General features: G+C 37.3%; 1 protein-coding gene across 1 annotated transcript; it reads right to left on the bottom strand.

The window, feature by feature from the left end:
• Positions 1-1052: 1052 nt before the first annotated feature.
• On the bottom strand, positions 1053-19980 carry UPM1 (urophorphyrin methylase 1). The gene is made up of 6 exons (XM_089829376.1): positions 19244-19980; positions 19046-19123; positions 7653-7722; positions 7481-7550; positions 2513-2720; positions 1053-1942 (listed from the first exon to the last, which is right to left on the bottom strand). Exons 1-6 carry the CDS (start codon positions 19799-19801, stop codon positions 1769-1771), a joined length of 1158 nt encoding a protein of 385 aa, XP_089685502.1. The 5' UTR covers positions 19802-19980; the 3' UTR covers positions 1053-1768.
• Between the last annotated feature and the right edge of the window lie 724 nt (positions 19981-20704).

Genomic DNA, 20704 nt, shown 5'->3' with positions numbered 1-20704 from the left:
GGTGGGGTGAGCATGATCAACTATCATTTTGGACTTGTGTACAAGTATCAAGTAGTCCCACAATATTCACCGCTCTCCCCACACCCGCACCCCTGCCTCCTCCCCTCCCTCCCTCTCCCTCTCTCGCTCCCTCCCTCCCTCCTTCCCATCTTATGATGTCTCATTCATGTATTTAGACTCATTGTAGTATATCATTATATAATATGATAAACAAAGTAATTATTTTAATAGCTCTAGTTTGAAGTGAATAGAACCTTGTTGTGATGGTAATAATTTTATAGCAGACTAAATTTTATGTGTGATTCAATTTTAATCTAGTTCCATGAGGCCAAACCTTGAAAATTGGGTGAGGCAGATGGTTTAGCGCCTCCATCTACATTCTGATGATTGTGTAGTTAACAGTCTTAGCCTCCACATTATCACTTACTGAGATAATTCAGAGGCTGAAAGTTTCAGTTTTGGTGCCTCGTCCTGATTATTAGTGCCTCCAACTATGTATTAGCATCTCAACACTATACTTTGGTGCCTCTTCTTAGGCAAGTAAAACATAAAGATTAGGTGCCTAATTTTAGAAGTTTTATTGAATGATGTTTATGATTGTGTCTTTACACTAATCTTCTTGGATCATCAGTTGACGTGCCACTGGATTGTAGGAGCACTTGTATGATGCTTATTGGATTTAGGATATGTGTTGTGGGACCCTCGGAGATGATTGATTACCTTCTGCATTTGATCTTTCTTTACTGCACTTAGGTGATGTAAAAAGTACCATTGAATTTATGACTGCAGCATTAAGTACTATAATATTTATCCATTGTCAATTTCTTCAATTATGGGTCAATGGTCATACATTTGCCAATGGTATGAATAAGGATGGCTGGACTTATGATAATGGTGAGGATCAAGTTCAATTATAATCTACCCATACCAAAACAAAATAAACAATAAATTGTATCCTTCCCGATGCAACAGATAACTGGTGTGACATTAGCAATTGTATGTATTAGGAAATAATGCTGAGTGACGAATCTTAATTGTTGAAATCTTGAAAGTGAAACAACAAAGACAGTTATCTGAGTGCATTTCATGACTGTTGAGATTCGGGATCAAAGAAATCAGAAGTTTAAGAGAGATACCTCACCGTTCTAGAGGAAAACTCCTTACCATTTATACATACATGTGCAATATTGAAACTTTTGTGTTTCAACAAAGAATTCCTTAATAGGTATTAGACATGATTAAAACAATTTACTGAGCTTCGCGCGTAGTTTACATTAGCTCAACTTCCAATCATCTTCTCCCTTGTGCATTACAAAACTGCAAGATTGTAACTGAATGAAAGGTGTTCAATTTAAACTTGATGCAATTTCTCTGCAGTCATGTTTGTCAGTAGTGCATATCTAAGCTTTGCACCATCCCAGCAGGTACCGATCTGTTCACCTCCATCTATAACAAACAAGTGAGGTTATTGAGGAAAGCTTGAATCTTGGATGAAAAACCATTAGAAGAATGTAGCCCTAACTAATTCTGGCCTTGGCTCTGTATCAAAATTTTTGCTGCACCCAATCAATTCTCTGAAACTGAAGACCAAGAAAGTGAGGCCTCACAATGGAAATCTTATGCCAAAAGGAGGCCTGACACAATGGAATCAAAGCCAATAGGAAGGCCCACAGGTACAATGAAATCTAAAGCCAAAGAAACGAGGCCATATTGAAACAAGAAATTCAAATTACATAGCACTAAAAATCAAGCCTGCTCTTTCTTGCAGTCATACTACTTCATACACTTCTGATGTGCCTACATTCTTCTCTTTTTCCCTTTTGCTCGAATTTGTTGGCCAATAGGATGAGAGTGCTACTACTTTGCCAATTATGATCAGAGTAGGTGAGGCTAGATGAGCATCAGTTACTTCATTGGGCAAGTTCTGAAGTTCAGCAAAAACCTGTTTACATAGTAACATAGATTCATCTCAGACAAGTACAATTAAAACAAAGATGGAAATGAGCAAAAGACTTATCCAGCTTCATTAGATAAAGCAACTGCAGATTGCATAACAGCACATAAATATTTTCTGATATAACTAAACATAATGTGAAAGCATGTGTGAAGGGTGTTTTTAAGATATTTCTTAAAAGGAAGATGAGCATGGTGTTTTTAATCAGGATCTGATTGCATTATCAATAGCATAGAAATCTTTGCAAAAAAAAGTACAAAAGAAGGTGACTGAGACTCCGGGCAGATAAAATCATACAGGTAAGATGCAGATAAAGGAAAGACAAGTTAACCTCGGATGAAGCAAAGAATAATTCTGATCATCATCAACAACAATATACTTAAAAATATACAAATATACATTTATCAATGAAGATTGAAATAAAATAAAGAAAATTAACGAAGCATTAAAAATGGCTTCCTTCAAAACTTTTCTGCATTTTTCAATTCATTTCCAGCTCTTGAAGCATATTCTTAAATTAGACAGGCCAGCATGATAGCAATTCAGCATTCACCATACCATTCTTTGTTGAGAAGTAGTTCCACGCTCAACAGCAGCTGTTGGAGTTTCAGGATTCAATCCACACGAAATTAGTTTGTCTGCAAGAGCTGGAAGAGTAGCTAGACCCATGTAGATTACAAGTGTTGATTCAGGATCAGCTGCATGCTTAACTACAAATAGAGGGTCTGTTCCTCCCTTTTTAGAGTGACCAGTGAGGAACCTAACACTGAAACAAGCATAAATTTTCCACGAGGAGATGCCAATGAGTATAGATGTAAACATGCAATCACTGATGAATAAAATGAGAACTTAGGTTTTTGAAAAAGAGATTCTAAATAGTGCAGCACCACAATCTATGATTCTCTAATAAAATTTCACATCTGAAGTATGTAAAGAAAGAGTTTACGGTGCTAAAGCTCCCAATTTCACAAATAAGGAATATGATTTTACTCCTAAGAAAGAAATACTTCCTTCTAACAATTGTTGAAAAGGATAACATCTTCACTGTTCATTTCTAGAGATCACCCAATTGCAAGAACTTTCCTGGAAGAAATTTGATGGCCCAACCCCCTAGTCTCATTCAGTCCAGTACAATTTGTGTGATCTACCTAGGAAATCTGTAAGGTGTGATCTTCCTATTAAAGCAAAATTCTGCATACAGAAAGGTAGCTAACACTACCAACCCTTTGCCAGCCCTGCGCTCACATTCACATTGGCATCCTTGTACTCACATTCCCTGGTGACTATTTTTTTAGTACAACCAAGCTTGGGACCTCCGGTTAATAAACAAAACGTGCAAATGAGTTAGCTCGTCCTACTTATATTTTGACCAATTTTACCCCACGTATATATATATATATATATATATATTATAAAAAACCACGCTTGGTTCCTCTGAACCAGGAAAAGCACAAAGGAGTTAGCTTGTCTTGATTACTCTGCAACAAATTTCACCACATTGTAATATTTGCTTTAATTAAACTTCTTGAGTCTAGAATGTATGTTAAAAAGAAATAAATGGTCTTAATTTTCATAATGGTGGAACAGTGCTGAGGTGAACAAAAAAATTGGCTCCTCTAGTTAATAAAAAAAGTAAGCAAATCGCCTTGGTTAATTTGCAACCAATTTTACCACCCACACACAAATAGCTTTACTTTGTCATTTATTCATAAGAAAAAATACAACAGAGTTGTCATTGTTATTTTACAGCCAATTTTACCAAATGGCACAATCTTAAATAGAAATGGTCTCAATTTTCATACTCAAATACCAGTGCTAACTCAATGTTAAGAAAAAGGGTTGGATCTTTCTTGAGCTACACTTTTGGCTTCTAATGAGAGAGATCATAAATGAAAGTTCTTACTCTACTCCCTTTTCTGATCCTACAAGTGTTTATTTTATTTTTATTTGTGTGCAAGAGCATAGATAGGACCAAAGAGACCATTAAAGACATCTCTATGGTCGAGTTGACAGAAATAACTCCCCCGAAAGTAAATCATTGACTGGTGATGCTGCCATTAGCTTCACAAATCATTACATAACATACATTTTTTTCAAATTCTCTATTCCAACTCTGCTCAAAGTTCAAAGCAAATAAGGAATTTTGAGTAACCTATACATAGTAATGGAGATTGATTTTACGAAAATTGTCTTTGAGATTAGTATCTTTCGACTTGCACAAAAGGACCTCTAAGTGAGAATATAAAAAGCTACTCAGACAACATTGCAGCCAAGAAAAAGTTGCTTAGGGTCGTACTTTTATAAATTTCTGCCATTAGCATTGAACAATGAGATTGAGTCCTTTTTGCTTCTTCTTTTTAACATTTTAGAGAAATAGGGGAAAATTTGCTGCTAAGGTACCAAACCTTAATGAATTGTTGTACATGTTTTGGGCCAACCATACCAGGCTATAAGATGTGATAAAAAAACAGTTCATGTTTGAGACACACCAAGAAGCATAAAAAATTGATGGTGAAAAAGGTTGACAATTGAACAAACTAGTCTGTGTTCATTACAACCTCCACCTCCATCACAACAAAATCTTAAGCTCAGACTTAACTCTCAATTCATAGAAAGAAGTTGATCCACTATCAAATTGGACCAACTATATTGATCAGGCTTATTACAAGATTGCTACATCAATTTGAATTATGGGGTGCCTTTTATACATGAAATAGAATGCAAACTGTGCATTTATGGGTTTAACAAATTATCAACAAAGTAACTAAATAAGCTAAATATACTAATAAAATAGTACAATCTAAATAACAAATAATCAAACATCTATAGGTGGAATGATGCAATATCCAACAATATTTATTGAGGATGACCAAGCATGGATTGATTAGCAAAGCTTAAGGTACTGACAATAGTAGTGGCACAGCGGGGTAAAGCACAAACAGATATTGGGAATGCTATTGACACATGCATAAGTGTCACAGGTACAACAAAATCAAGGACCTATGCAAGACATCGGCCCATAGAGCTAGTGATATTAGGCCTAATATTATTGGGCTAAGTGATGCAAAATCCTTTCCACCATAGTTCATAAGTTTATGTATATTTAATTTTGATGCCATGGGTATCCTAATCCATTATTTCTCTATGCCCAAAACATTTAATAATATGTATACATTTAAAAATCTCATTTTCCTAAACTCACTTCCAGTACTCCTTTATTTCATTTATGCTTGTGCATGTGAGCAAAGTGCCATGTATTTCACTAATATATTGTCTTTAAGTTGATTTAGAAAGGATGTACAGAAAATCATATGCTCAGAAATTCTATATACATCAGCTTTTTATAAAAAGTTGTTGAGTCTGTCAAATTTGTAGCAAGTTTTGATGCTCAATCCAAGTCTTGAATCCAAAGTCAGATTGCTGAGTCCAAACTAGTAATCACACTTGAGATACATTAGATAATCAGATTAAATGATAATCGATCCTATTTCCTTATTGTGTTTGTCTCTATATTGTCCCTTTCTCATTTGAAACGTATATTATCAATTATTATGGCAAATAATTACAATGATTGTGTCCTCTGTGCCATATCATATACCTTATTGCTATGAGTTATCAATTGAAATCATTTAATAAATACATGGTATTAATAACTTCAAATTAATGTCCCTAACATAACTCCAGTTGGTGGTTCTTGCATCACACACTTCTTGGCTGTAGAAGACAGGTGGGCATGAGTTCTATTATGGATGTAGATGAACTGCAAGTTTCTCTTCTAATTATAATTGGTTCCCCTCCTCTTAAGACTCTAGTGCTCACTGCCCATATTATAAAGGTGAAGGCAAAGTGCTTGAAGAAAATGATGTAAAAGAAGGCCAAAAGAAAAATGCTAAGTGGGATTACTGGAACAATAAGAGAAGTACCCACCAGACCATGCTTGAAAATGTCCAAAATAAAGTTGTATCTTAGAAAAATGATAATGAATGGAATTTGAAGGACAGTAGAGAAATCAGATAAAATGTGAAGAACCTCCAGCTGCATATAAATAGAATGGAGAATAATCCTCATTTGGCTAAAGAATCTCTGCTCAAAGAGAATATGGTCATGCTTCAAGAAAGAATGAATCAGATAGAGGCTGAAAAAAAAAATTCCCTAAAGGAGAATTTAAATAAATTCATCCAGCTGAGTAGGATCACCATCAAAAACTTTGATGGGTATATGGACATGCTAAGGGAAGGGTTCAAGGCATAAAATGACAATCATATGGAAAAAGGAGCTAACGAAAGAAACAGAACTTAATAGAAGCTAAAGATGGTAGAAGAGAAAGAAACTGAGGAGGAAATAACAGAAGACTATATGAACTTCATGGCAGAGGAAGGAAGGCAATCAAAGACATGAGTATTTTGTTGTTTCTCCCTAGCTTGAAGTCTTGTGTCTCTTTGATGTAATCTTGCTATAGGTTGTGATTGAGCTGTCCTCTCTTGCTGTATGTTTCAACTGATTTTGGCTAAGGCCTAATTCATTTTCTGTTTCTTTCTTATGGTTTTTTACTGCTTTTATTTAAATTTGGCATTGTATAATTTGGGGGGACCTTTCAAAACCCCTCTGATTTACACTTTGATTTAAAGAAAACAGTTACATAACATTATGACCTCATAGTTTTTGTTTCCATTTAGATAAATCATGCAAAATATAGTCTATTAAAAGAGAGTAATGTATCCTACTTCAGATCCCCTAAATAAAATTCAAATTGTGCTTCCTTCATGTCTAGTCATTCTCTCTTCTCCACCGTACCATATAATCTATCATAATCATTAAAAAGTGTGATATCACTCACTTTAAATCTCCTAAATAAGAATTGTGTTTCTCATGTCTACATATTCGCTCTTCTCCATCAGACTTTATAATCTATCATTATCATTTTAATCATAACATTATCTAATATCCCTGAAAAACAGATGCCAATGACCTATTACAAAGCCAAACTATAATTTACATTGAGAAAAATAAGGATAAACTACTTCTTATAGCATATCACAAGACAAACTTGCATTTGGTATCTCACATGTGCCCACTTTTGGTATTTCACAATGAGCAACTTTGCCAAGTACCATCAACCTCATTCGCAATAAAACTTATTTCATTCCTGGAATTAACTAAAACTTTGAAACCCAAGATTATGTTTTAAACCTTAATACAGCATCCTAGTATTTTGTTAAGTATAAGAGTTCATTTCCATATTCTTCTAGTATTATGTATTGTAGGTAAAATGATATAGCTGTGCACCCTCCATTTACTCACATGCCCTGGTTTGAATTGTGTCCCCTATCCATACTAGTCCCCCTACCACAAGCCATACCTGAAAGTCTTTCCTAGTGACTGGTTTTCCATCGTTGGGCTTGGCAAAGCCACACTAAAAATGTAGATAATGTTGATGAATTTGCACATAAAGAAATGATGCATTTGAATTAGATATTTGATAATAAACCCAAATGTGAAGATTTGATTTGCTTACTACTCTCTTACCTGTTTGCAACACCTCGGTGTGTCAGTGGTATTCCCAATTCTGCTGCGATACCCGAAGCAGCAGTAATTCCTGCAACACATTCCATTAGTGTCTATTAATAAGTAGATAAATTTGAAAATATTGTTCATTTTAGGACTTCAGTTGCAAGTCTAAAGTCTAAGCCAAGTAAACCTGGTACAACTTTGACTTCAATCCCTTGCAGTTGGAGAAAGTCCATCTCTTCCCCACCTCTGCCAAACACCTGTGTACAAGCCTTTGGAGTGTTAGGAAAGAAGATTACAATGCAATTATAACATCAACCAACAACAATATGGAAATTTTCAATGAAATGGGACTTATCTTACTTTTAATCAATTATTAACCATTCCCTTTGTTCATCAAGGACTAGCAATGGAAGCCATTTCAGTTTTATTGATGGATATATCAGAACAATTTCTGATTGGAAAAAGGATGAGATTGAAATCTATAGCCTTTGGATACTAAATCTGTTAAATCAAACATTCCATGAAAGCTTTGCTTCAATTTCCAATTGAATTTACACCATTTAGGCAAAATGATTTTATGTCGTATGCACTCAATCTACTTGGCTCCAGGATCATAATTAGTCTAATCAGCAATGCAAAATATCTCATCTAAATGAAGATATAAGAAAAGTAAAAATTGCACTTATCCATAGGGATATAGATTGATGAATAAATGAAAATAACAACAATGGGTATAACACTTTACTATTGAATAGAATCGAATAGAAGACTTTCAACACCCATGAGGCCAAAGAAAGCCCAAGGGGCAGCTGATCTTATGCGATTTAGCTTTATAATGAGTTCTCCCATTCAATGCCGAATAAATACTGAAAAGCAGCTACAATTGAATCACTTATACAGCTCTTCAATGTCACTTTTTCCTTGCAATCTAAAACAAAATGGTTTTCTACTTACACAGTCCCCATTACCCACCCATAAGAAAGAAACCCTCTCTTCCCAATCTTCTTTTGGCCTTTTCCACCTTTTTTTTTCACGTCAAAGACAATGTGACTTGGTCCTTAGCTGGGCAAAGAGAATCTTTGCCCTCCAAGGGATATTGACCACTATGTGGGCCTTTTGCCGATGGTTCAACTTGGAGTAAAATACATTGAGTTTATACATTTCTTTCTCCCAACTAACTGTTTCCAAATAGCCTTTCCAAAATTCTCAGTGGATAAGCCATTATATAGCTTTATCATTATTATGACATGAATTCAAGTGAATGTGCCACTTGCTCATCCACTAACAATTTTGTTTCAACCATGTCTTCTTTCTTTAACCCAAAACATTTAAATCTGACAATGGACCATGTTGTGTTTCTATTAGCTCAAATTTCATCAAATATCTCAAAAGACATACTATATTAATGGCCTCAATAGGAGTGACCTTGTTTCAGCTACAAGAATCTCATAGGGAACCATTGCTCTTAGTTTGAATTTGCTAGTGATCAAAGGTTTTTAAATTTTCTCAACCTTTTCCCATTTGGTGTCAATTTCACAGCCATAAAGCACCACCCCAAATTATTAAGCCCGGAAAATATTTAAATAGTTTTCCAATCCCACAAATTTGCCTCCCTGCATCTGTTTCGAAGAGAAAAACGAGTTTTCTAACCTCCCAAAACTATTTTCCTTCTTCAATTTTCCCAATTGAGCTTCTTGGGGAAGTCAATCCCCAAGTATTTACAATGCATTGCTGCTTCTAGGATACTACCTTAAAAAAAGAAATTAAACTAGTTCTTTTTCCTATTGTTGGAGAAGGTTGTGACGATGGTCCTACTAATTTAACATGCATAGCCACATCAAAGTGCTCAAGCGCAGCTGAATGCGATTGTAACCCTCGAGCTGATCTAACGATCAAGATAATATCATCAACATACAATACAAGCCTGATAACATACTTTCTCACACCGTACTTAGAAAGAAAATAAAAACACCAATGCTCAAAAAATTGTCTTATTTATAAGACTTCCCAGTTATATGTGATTTAGATTAAAAGATTATTGTACAAAACAGAGATGAACAGATGCAATCTTATCACATAGTATATTAATTCTATCTTTAGTCTTATCATTGTTTTGTGTCATCAAGTCCTAGTGGTGCAATTTGACTGAGGCAAAGGCTTTATTCTTATTGATATACAAGCTGCTATCCATCTCAGTGGGGCATGACACATCCAAAGACAGTGACCTAAAGTCAGCTTTGATGCATAAAATTGTGCATATAAAGCAATGCATACAAGAAATAATACAAAAATAAGTTAAGGCACATGTTAAAGATTTGTGTGTTAAAGAGCATCAATTTGCGCTTATTCTAATGTGTTGTTAATCATTGATGGGGAGCAATTTCGATAGATGTAATGTCCCCAATTTAGCAGGTTCCAAGAGCATGGGGATGTCAGCTCATCATCACGACCCTTGTGAGCTGACGCTTGATTTGACGGTCTCAGTATGTGTGACTTGCTATTTATAGTAAGTCAGGTGAGCAGGGTTTCTATTTTTGGTAATGCAGTGGTGATGCCTTGAGTCCAAACTTCATTAGTACGAGTAGTTCATTGAGCTTTGTCAATTTAATGCATATTGCAAGTTATTTATTAAGTTTAACTTGATAAATGACTTTATAGTTTTCATTTCTAATTTGATGGTGTGTTGAACAAGCTATTTAAGTGAAAGTTGTATCCTAGAAGGTACATGGAATTTGGTGTGTAGCTGAAGTTTTGGGCTTGTAAATGTTATAAAATGCATTCCTCATAGGAAATCGAACCATCTCATTATATGCTTTGTTAAACGAAATTGGTGAAATTCCAAGGGTTTGGTGTGGGGTTTGGAGGAATTGAAGATTTTCTCATATCTGAACTGCACTTTAAGTTGGCTTCCATTGCCAATGGATCGTGTCTCTTACTGAATTCTGGTTTGCGTTTGCAATCTGAGATTGAAGGCATTTTAGCTGAGGATTTATCAATTACTACTGCTGCAATTTGGAGCTAGGAAGAATGGCTTCTTTGGTGTCTAGGGTTTTCTGCAAAGTTTCATCTGCATTAGTGTCATTGGGAGTATCTTATTAAGGTTGTGATCAGTATTCCCATAGCATCATTTGGATTACTACATCTGCAATCAATCACATAGGGTGGCATGGCTTTCCCTGAAGACTGCGGTTATAATATTATAGCAGCGTTTCATTCTAAATACTGGCAGCGATTCTATACAAAGGCTGCAATCTGTTATAAAATTCTCGCCATGGAGCTTCATTCAAACTGCTGCAAATTGAAATCCAGCATCATTCTTCAAATTCCAAGTTCTTTGAATAAATTAAGTTATTGCACATATGCATGTGCATTTGTAAATATTTGCAAGTGAATTAACATTCAAGCTGGAGTTGAATTGATTCTCATTTCTTGCATTCCAAGTTTAGCATTTTCTATATATTTGAAAAACCAAAAAGAGCATAAATACTCAAAAACTCAAAAAAAAAACTATAAACTTCAAACAACAAAAAATTTCTACAACATTGATTAGGAGTGAACCAGCAGGGATCATTACAATGTTATCAAAGTGGTTTTGTGCCAGCATATCGGGAACTAGGTTCATTTATGGCACAATGGTTAATTCCTGGAGTTCATTACACTCATGAGGGTGAGACTTCACCACCAGGTGAGGGTGAACAAGAGATTCAGTTTGCCACCATAGGTGACAGAGATGCTAGCGGTTCTGGTGGTTCTCATGGTTCAGGTAATAACAGGGATACTGGTACATGTGCTAACATTAACAGGGAGGCCAGGGAGGCACTTAGGGATCTTGCACATGGCCAGCACCATGTTGTTGATACTCTGCAGCAGTTATATGAAACTTTGCGGCGCATTTCTCTTCCTAGAGGACGTAGCGGAGATAGAGGTACCAGGAGTGTTTCAATTAGCTCTCACAAGTCTAGAGCTGACAATAGGGTGGACCATACAGGTAAATATGATAGGCCATGGCAACTTACCTTTCTTAGGCTTGAGTCAGATGTGACTAGTACTGAAACTAAGGCTACATCATTTTTTGATGATGTGCTGGCCCATTATGCAGAGTGGGATGCTTTACCACAGGCAATTAAGCAGAACCTAAATTTTGATAGATTTCTGACATAGAGGAGAGAGCACACTAGAGGTAGGCCTGGACTTGATATGAGACAAAGGCCTAAAAAGAATGACTTGAAGCAGGCAACCAAAAAGATGATCTTGACTCACTTTTATGGCAGTGGGAAGGTTACAATGAGAGCTTGGTTCATAAGCTCGATTCTTACCTTTCTTTGTGTCCCATGACTGCGGAGGACACCATTTGTTTTCTTGTGTAGCATCTAGATGGGATACCTCATGACTAGTGGTACCATGGGTTAGTCTCACTGCACCATGATAAAATTGTACCCTGCCAGAAGTTTGTGGATAGATTGGTAGAAGAATTTTCTGTGAGTTGGCACAGTTGAGATAGACTGGAGGGCTTGAGGCATTCATCAGTGAGTTTCAGCGCTTATTCGTGATGGTGTATGACATTCCAGAGAGGAGACGAGTGATGTTATTCATTAAGAGACTAGTTGAGCCTCTTAGAGGTTGGGTTAAGTCCCTGGATCCACCTACCTTGCAAGAAGCCATAAAGAAGGCAAAGAACTTAGAGATGTCTACTCCACAAAGCAAGTTTGCTTCTAAGCCTTGTACTTCATCTTATGACAGTAATGCAGCCCCTAAGAAGGTTGATAGTTCTGATTCTAATAGACATATGGCAGCCCCTTTCGATCAAGAAACACTTATCAGCCTAAGGAGGAAGAGGCTTTGTTTTAATGTAGGGGACCTTATGATGAAAATGTGATTGCCCTTTGAAGCCAAAGGGTAAAAACAGGATGATGGGGTGGTTTTATGATGAGGAAGAGAGTTATGATTTTTCAGAAAGCCAGCTGAAATAAATAAGAGACACATGAGGAAGCAGTTAATAGTACAAAAGTAGTGTACCTTTCTAGCATGAGAAAAGAGGGATCATTCAGACTACATGGTCTCTTGGCAGGGCAATGAGTTATTACTCTTCTAGATACAAGTGTCACTCATAATATTATTGATTCACAATTGGTTTCCAAGAAGGGCATTCAGACTCGGGAGTTTTGAGAGTACTTGAGAACAGGTGGCTGATGGTTACACTCTTAAGTGTAAAAGGATGATTACTGAGCTTCCCATGAAGCTAAATAACTATGCATTTAAGAAAGATTTTTATGTTGTTGACATGGGAGGTATTGATGTTGTTCTTGGTATGAGTTGGCTACACACTATAGGGGACATCTATCTTAGCACTAAGAAGATGGAAATGAGGTTTATTAAGGATGGTAAAATTTATATCCTTAAGGCTATCATGAATAGCAATTTGAAGCTGATTTTATTTAGATATATGCAGTGTCTCATTGAGAATGATACAGTTGATTGGGCAGCAGAGTGTAGGATGTTACCTACACTCGTTGGGACAATAAACCAACTTATCATCCAAACATACAGCAGTTTAGAACTAAACACACTAAAGTGTTTAGTGATTTACCACCTAATAGAGGTGTAGAGCACATCATTAAGTTAGAGGAGGGCACTAAGCCCATCACGATTAATCCTTACCAACACCCTAAGCACCTAAAAGATGAGATAGATAGAACTATTCAGGAGTTGTTCACTATGGGTCACATTAGGCTAGGTAACTCCCCTTTTGCTTCATTAGTTGTTTTGGTGAAGAAAAAAGACGGTACTCTCAAGATGTCCATTGATTATTGGATGTCGAATAGGACTTTTAAGAACCAATATCCCATCCCACACATTGATGAGTTGATTGATGAGTTACATGGGGCATGCTACTTCTCCAAGATTTGAGGTCCAATTATCACCAAATTATAGTTCAGGAACAAGATGTGGAGAAGACAACATTCAAGTGTCATTGTGGTCAATTTGAGTTCCTAGTCATGCCTTTCAGTTTGACTAATGCCTCTACGACATTCCAATCTACCATGAAAAGAGTCTTCCACAATCAATTGAGGAGCTTTGTTCTGGTTTTCTTTGATGATATTCTTGTATACAATAAGACATAGGATGATCATGCTGCACACTTGGATACCGTGTTGGATATTCTAGATAAGGCTTCCTAATATGCCAAGGAGTCCAAATGTGCCTTAGGTATGATAGATTTACATTATCTTGGGCATATTATCAGTGCAGAGGGAGTTTGCATGGATCTTGATAAGGTATGTGTTATACTTGATTGACCTACACTAGAGAACCTGACACAACTTAGAGGCTCCATTGGTTTATGTGAATTCTACCGCAAATTCATGGCAGGTTTCTCTTGTCATGCAGCTCCGGTTACTGATTTGACATGTAACGGTGCTTTTGAGTGAACTTCTCAAGCACAAGAGTGCTTTAAGAAGTTCAAATAGATTTGACATCATGCCCAGTACTTGCGTTGTTGGATTTTTTGAGGCTTTTTGAGTTGCATTGTAATGCATCGGGTGAGGGCATTGGTGTTCTTCTTTCCCAGGACCGCCATCCGCAGGAAGCTCAGGGGTCTTGAGAGAGCTTTCAATGTTTATGATAAGGAAATTTTGGTCATTATGCATGCTTTGGCCAAGTTCTAGTATTTAATTGGCAGTAGGTTTTGCATCAAAGCTGACCATAATGACATGAAGCATTTTCTTGGATAGCAAGATCTCAATGAGAGGCAGCAGAAGTGGGTCAGCTAGCTTTAGTTAGATGATTGTGATATTTCCTATATTAAGGATACACATAATGTAGTTGCTAACACACTCTCACAGAGACCCCATTTATGTGTTATCACAGAGATATTTGAGGATTGGAGACACTTGGTCATTGTTGAGTATGGATCAATGGGCATTTGGTATTGTTGATAGCAGCATAAAGGACAATAGGTATACTCTTGTAAATGAGTTCATCATTTACAAAGGAAGGATTTTATCGGTCCAAGGATCAAGTGTCAGGCAGATTGTGTTGCAGGCCTTTCATGATTCTCCAATGGCTGCACATCATGGGTTCTTTAAGAGTTATGGACTGATTCAAGAGAGATTCGCACAGAAGGGTCTGAAGTCCCATTCAGCAGTATGTCAGAGAGTGCTTTGTTTGTTAGCAGAACAAAGAAGAGCAACCTTATCCAGCTGGTTTACTTCAGCCACTTCCCATTCCTAAGAGGAAGTGGGAGTGTTTATTTATGGATTTTATTGTTGGCTTGTGTGTTTATTTATGGATTTTATTGTTGGCTTGTCAAAAGCCCAAGGCAGAGATTGCATTTTTCTAATAGTGGATCGCCTCACCAAATACGAGCACTTCTTTCCTATCACCACTACATTTCCAGTGACATAGATAGCTAAGTTGTGTAACGCACTTTCACGGAGACCCCATTTATGTGTTATCACAGAGATATTTGAGGATTGGAGACACTTGGTCGTTGTTGAGTATGGATCAATGGGCATATGGTATTGTTGATGGCAACATAAAGGACAATAGGTATACTCTTGTAAATGAGTTGATCATTTACAAGGGAAGGATTTTATTGGTCCAAGGATCAAGTGATAAGCAGATTGTGTTGTGGGCCTTTCATGATTCTCCGTTGGCTACACAACATGGGTTCTTTAAGACTTATGGACTGATTCAGGAGGGATTTGCACAGAAGGGTCTAAAGTCCGACATTCAGCAGTATGTCAAAGAGTGCTTTGTTTGTCAGCAAAACAAACAAGGGCATACTTATCCAGTCGGTTTACTTCCGCTACTTCCCATTCTTGAGAAGAAGTGGGAGTGTTTATTTATGGACTTTATTGTTGGCTTGTCAAAAGCCCAAGGCAGAGATTGCATTTTTCTAATAGTGGATCACCTCACCAAATACGAGCACTTCTTTCCTATCACCACTACATTTCTAGTGACACAGATAGCTAAGTTGTCCTTCCGGAAGGCTTTTGGGTTGCATGGTGTACCTCAGAGCATTGTTAGTGACCGAGATAGCTAATTTATGAGTCACTACTAGTAGAAGTTGTTCAGATTGTGCAGGACGGAATTGACTCTGAGCACTAGTTACCACCCTCAGACTGATGGCCAAACTGAGATTGTTAATAAGTGGGTGGAGGGCTATCTACGGAACAATGTGTAGGCACAGCAGCAAGCCTAAGTGAAGTGGATATACTTGTGTGAGTATTATTATAATTCCACTCACCATATGTCTATTCAGATGTGCCCCTTTAGAGTCTTGTACAGGTATAATCCCTGGAGTTTCATGAATTTGTTATTCAATGACAGCAGGGTGCCCAATGCAGAAGACTTAATGCAAGACAGCTAGGCTGTTATGAGGACTCTGAGAAATAACATTCAAAAGGCTCAAAAACAGCAAAAGCAGTATGTTGATCAGCAAAGGATTGCTCGCTCTTTTTAGGTAGGCAATTTGGTGTATCTGATGTTGCAGCCTTACGGGCAGTCATCTAATAGGAAGAGTGCAGCTGAGAAGCTCAAGCCTCACTACTATGGTCCCTTCCATGGTGTTAGATGCGTGGGCGAGGTAGCCTATGATTTTGGTTTGCTAGAGGACAGCAAACTGAAAAATGTATTTCATGTATCGTGCCTCAAGAAGGCGCTAGGTAGATGTCCCATCTTCTACTTTAGCCCCACTAGATGATCAGGGGAGGTTTGAGTTGATCACTGAGGCAATATTGGATACTAGGGAAAGGCACCTGCGCCGACTGATCATAAGAGAGTTTTTGGTGAAGTAGCAGCTTGAGAGCTAGAGGATATTCTTTAGCACCTAGGATTGTGATTTCTTGAGGACAAGCAATATTGGGGAGGGAGAACTATAATGTCCCCAATTTAGCAGGTCCCAGGAGCATCACAATGTTAGTTCATCATCGCGACCCTCATGAGCTGATACTTAGATTTGAGGGTCTCAGTTTGTGTAACTTGCTATTTATAGCAAGTCATACTTAGATTTGAGGGTCTCAGTTTGTGTGACTTGCTATTTATAGCAAGTTAGGTGAGAAGGGTTTCTACTTTTGGCAGTTGCGGTGGTGACACCTTGAGTCCAAACTTCATCAGTAGTCCTTGCCACTTGTGAGCCAAGTGGTGTTACATCATGCCCTTGGGGTTAGGTGAACCAAATGTTCCGGGCACCCTATTGTGCATTCCTCTCCAATTCCTATGATGTTTTTTTGTTTAAGTGAAACTAAAAAATAGAAGCAAGCATGTATGGATTAGTAAGGAGACTCAATTGAGAGGGCAGAGACGGGCTCCTACTCTAAGTAGGCCACCCCACATTGGATGGACAAGAGTTTCCACCAATTGTCTGCCAAGGGGTGTTATATCATGCCCTTGGGCTTAGTTGTGGCTAAAGTTTTGGACACCCTATTGTGCTCCCCTCTCCAGTCCCTACTATGGTTGATTACTGGAAATGAAGCTATAGGTTAGAGTATATGATGATATATGAATTGATTATTTTTCTTGAAACGGTTCAATAGATATTACAGAATACTATTTGTAAACAAATTATGTTGTGTTACGATCACTACGGGCAAAAATCAGGTCTACCCCAAATTTGAGGACATTACATGTGTACTCCTCTTTGTATTTTTTGATGCATAGATGGATGAGATTCATAGCTCCATGAAGAGGGTCCTACAGTTATGCATTTTAAACAGCTAAAAGAGGTCATAGAGATGTTTTCGGTGATACTATATCACTTGAGGCAGAGTTTGACTTTTAGATTTTTAACTTGGCAAAAACATCCCTGACAAAGATCTTGATTTCAAGTCAGGACTTTGCCAATATTTTAACATTCAAATCCATTTCATAGGAAAAAAAGGATTTTTAAGAAATATAGGATAAACATTTGGTGAAAAAAAATCAGCAAGCAGGCTAGTTTCTGTGGAGTATTGCCAAAAATTCAGCATAAATGAAAGAATACTTACCTGCTAAGTTTCTATTGAGCAACTCCTGAGAACTCATGGTTCGAAATTACTCATCGAGTTTTAAAACTGAAATTAAAAGCTTCAAGGAAAGAGATTTGGATGCTAACTGTGCAATACCAGATGAGGACAGGAGACCTGCATTCATTATCATAAATTCAAAGGGTAAGAATAGCCCACTCATATCTACAGTTTTAGAAACCAAAGAAGAAGAGAAGCGGAAAACAATGCAAAAGATGCTCAGTTTCACAATTGTGAGAACAAACCATCAGTTTGCCAAATTAAAATAACTGCCAAGACTGTCAAAAATCATTAGAGGGGATGTTAGAGCTTTAAAAAGCCTCACTAACAGTTAATTCCAAGACCTGGGTCACTTCTCTAAGCTACAAGCCAGTTCAAGCATTCAGCAGATTTGGAGTTCCACAGTGGCAAAGTCCTGAGTAGAAAAAAATGATTATAAAACAAGGAAATAAGGTTTATAGTTTTCCTTGTGATTTTTTGTATCATCTTGTGGAACCAGAAATAGCTTATTCATCTGAATAATCCTTCACCCATGAGTGAAAAACACACCCGTGGCTATACAGCCACGAAAATGCACTTCCTTTACATCGCTTTTTCTAACTTTTTAAAAAATTAGCTAAGTCCTCTCCTTCGTATGGAAGTGCATTTTCGTGGCTGTATAGACGTTGCCGAAAAACACAGCCTTAGACACTATGAGTAACATATACTGAATGTGTATTGTTTGCTAAAGAAGTATAACGTGCTTAGCAGAAGAACAAAATTTTACGTTTTCATCGATTGTCTTGTTCCAGATATTTATAATACGATGCATTTTATAGAATATGTAATACTAGGTTTAGTAGATAGGCATGCTCATTGTTGGCATATAGTTGCAAGACTTGGTAATACATAAGACCAATAGAAGATGATGATTTAGACCTGGCAAAAGGCTTAGCTACACCAAATGAGAGCTTTGACTTGCAATTGAGGTCAACTTTCATCTGATTTTTGGACCAACAAGTCTCATGCTCAGAGTGAAGAGTCTCGGAGAGTAGACTTCCTGAGCATGATTCAAATTTCGATGGCTTTATATTAGACTTTGAAAAGCAGATAATAAAAACCATGGTATCCAAGAATGTTAACTGATTTTACAAGCAAGGCGATGAGGCTCTGGCTTTCAGCTGGCAAAGAGAGCAATGACAACAAAGCCAGATTTCCAACTTGCCATAATACTGGGGCAGTTACTTTGATAAGAGTATATTGTCTGTACGGAGGAACGAAGCTAGCCACATTAATCAGAATTCCCAGCTTGCAACAATGATATGTTGTGCTTTTATCATAATTCCGAGGCAGTTAAGATTTAGGAGTGCTTAAACATGTTTGCGTAGAAGGAATCAGGTAGCCATATTGATTCTTTGAGTCCTAGTACATACTAAACGCAAAATTTAAACTCTTTTAGAGAAACTATGTAGATTTTTTTCTATCATTGTAGATCATACTATATTATCCATTGCCTGTTAATGTAACCAAAGGCAACAGAAACATCAAACAGGCCAATAAAAAATAGTTTCTATAAGTTCAGTAATCACAAACTAACCAGGGGATCCCCGCCTTTAAGCCTGACAACAGTTGCACCGGCCTGGGCGAAACTAAGTAAGAGTTGATGAATCTCATCCTGCGGGAGCACAGAAAACAATAACTTTTTAGGCCCCTGTTTCCAAAAACCCAAATTCCAAAAGGTTCCATAATATGATTTAAAGTGAATGTATGAAAATTGAGGAATAGACCTAAGAACCTGAGTCCGACTATGGTAGCCAGCAGCCTTTCCAACGTATAACAATATGGCTCCAGAGTGGACCATGTCCAATATGTCTGTGGAGACAAGGCGGTCATAGAGAACAAGATCAGCCGTCTGCATAACTCTTAATGCTTTTAACGTCACCAGCTCAGGGTCTCCCGGTCCTGTTCCCACCAGATAAACATTTCCCGGGCCTCCTCCTCTTCTTCTCTCTCTTCCTTCTTCATTAGTACTGCGTTGTTTTCTTCTAAGTAGCTGTAACATTTGATGCAGGTGAGGCAGCTTCAACGCAATGTCGTGTTCATGTTCATTCTCTTCACGGTTGGGGAGTGAAGGCAAGCCCTGAGCAAATGTAAATGGGGAGAATTTGTGCGTCCTTTCTGTTTCTGTCAAGTGGGTAGGCGAGACTTTCGTATGTGTTTCAACATTGAACTGGGATTTTATGATTTCGATACGAAATTGGGTGCGTGGGATCTTAGGGGTTGTGTGATAGTGCGTGGGCATGCGAGATGAGCATGCATAATCATGCACGGTTACACGGGGAAGAGCAGACATGGTTTGTTCAATAGCCTAGAAATCACCAGCCACAGGTTCTATTGCTGAAAATCAACAAGCTGGGTGACAAAACCGTGTTGCCTCATTCATTATAAATAGCTCATCTCTGCAACTGTAAAACTCTTCAGTTGGTTAATGAGTTAGGAGGCGGCAATCACAGCTCATGTGAAGGGCGAACTAAGGAACCGCTGGAGGAATGGAGAGATATAATTCAATAAAGCTTCATCAGTCGGCGACTGGCTTTTGGAAATAGAAAGAGACGTAATTTAATAATAAAACTCCTTCCTTGCACGATGGGGTCTATAGGTAAATGACTTTTGGAAAAAGAAAGAGCCAATCCAGTGAATTTCATCCCTGGTTGCCCGTTAGTTTTTACACATCTGAGGTCAAATTTGACGGATTTGTTTATGGATTTCTATTTATAAGTCCAGGTGCACTGAACCATTCAGATCCCTTACAGATCGAACCAACAATTGACAATTAAATTCAGGTGCGAGGATGTAATGTCTTTCGGGAACCTTTATATGTATATTAATAGTTGTAAATTGTAAGGGTCAAAGAAATGATTCAATTCATAAAATATAAATAATAAGAATAATAATAATATAATCTTATAGAGAATGATATATTAAAAAATATATAACAAGATACTTATTCATGTTATTCTTCGTTCAAGTAATAAATATACAAATTGCTTCCACTATCAATGTGGTTGCTCTCGTTGTATCTTAATAAAGGGATAATTGGAGAAGAAATAATGTTTAGTTAAGATCAAAGAAGTAGGTAGGGAGACAAATTATATGGTGCATCTATAATCAATATTGGTCCTATAAATGTGAGAATTGTATTTAGAAACATTAGATGAGACTTTGTGAAGAGGATCACAGACCAAAAGCTATTTAG

The sequence above is a fragment of the Cupressus sempervirens genome, chromosome 1 (genome assembly GCF_028749045.1).
Source record: "Cupressus sempervirens isolate cs-2001-9-10 chromosome 1, ASM2874904v1, whole genome shotgun sequence".
NCBI lineage: Eukaryota > Viridiplantae > Streptophyta > Pinopsida > Cupressales > Cupressaceae > Cupressus > Cupressus sempervirens.
This window is presented reverse-complemented; position numbering and strand designations above follow the sequence as displayed.

Bases quoted from the DNA above. Each gene is read 5' to 3' on its own strand.
- UPM1 (XM_089829376.1), bottom strand. From the start codon at position 19,801: ATGTCTGCTCTTCCCCGTGTAACCGTGCATGATTATGCATGCTCATCT. The intron at 19,124-19,243 runs GTTCTTAGGTCT...GTGCTCCCGCAG, and splicing joins GCTACCATAGTCGGACTCAG to GATGAGATTCATCAACTCTT. The intron at 1,943-2,512 runs GTATGGTGAATG...CTATGTAAACAG, and splicing joins CTACTTCTCAACAAAGAATG to GTTTTTGCTGAACTTCAGAA.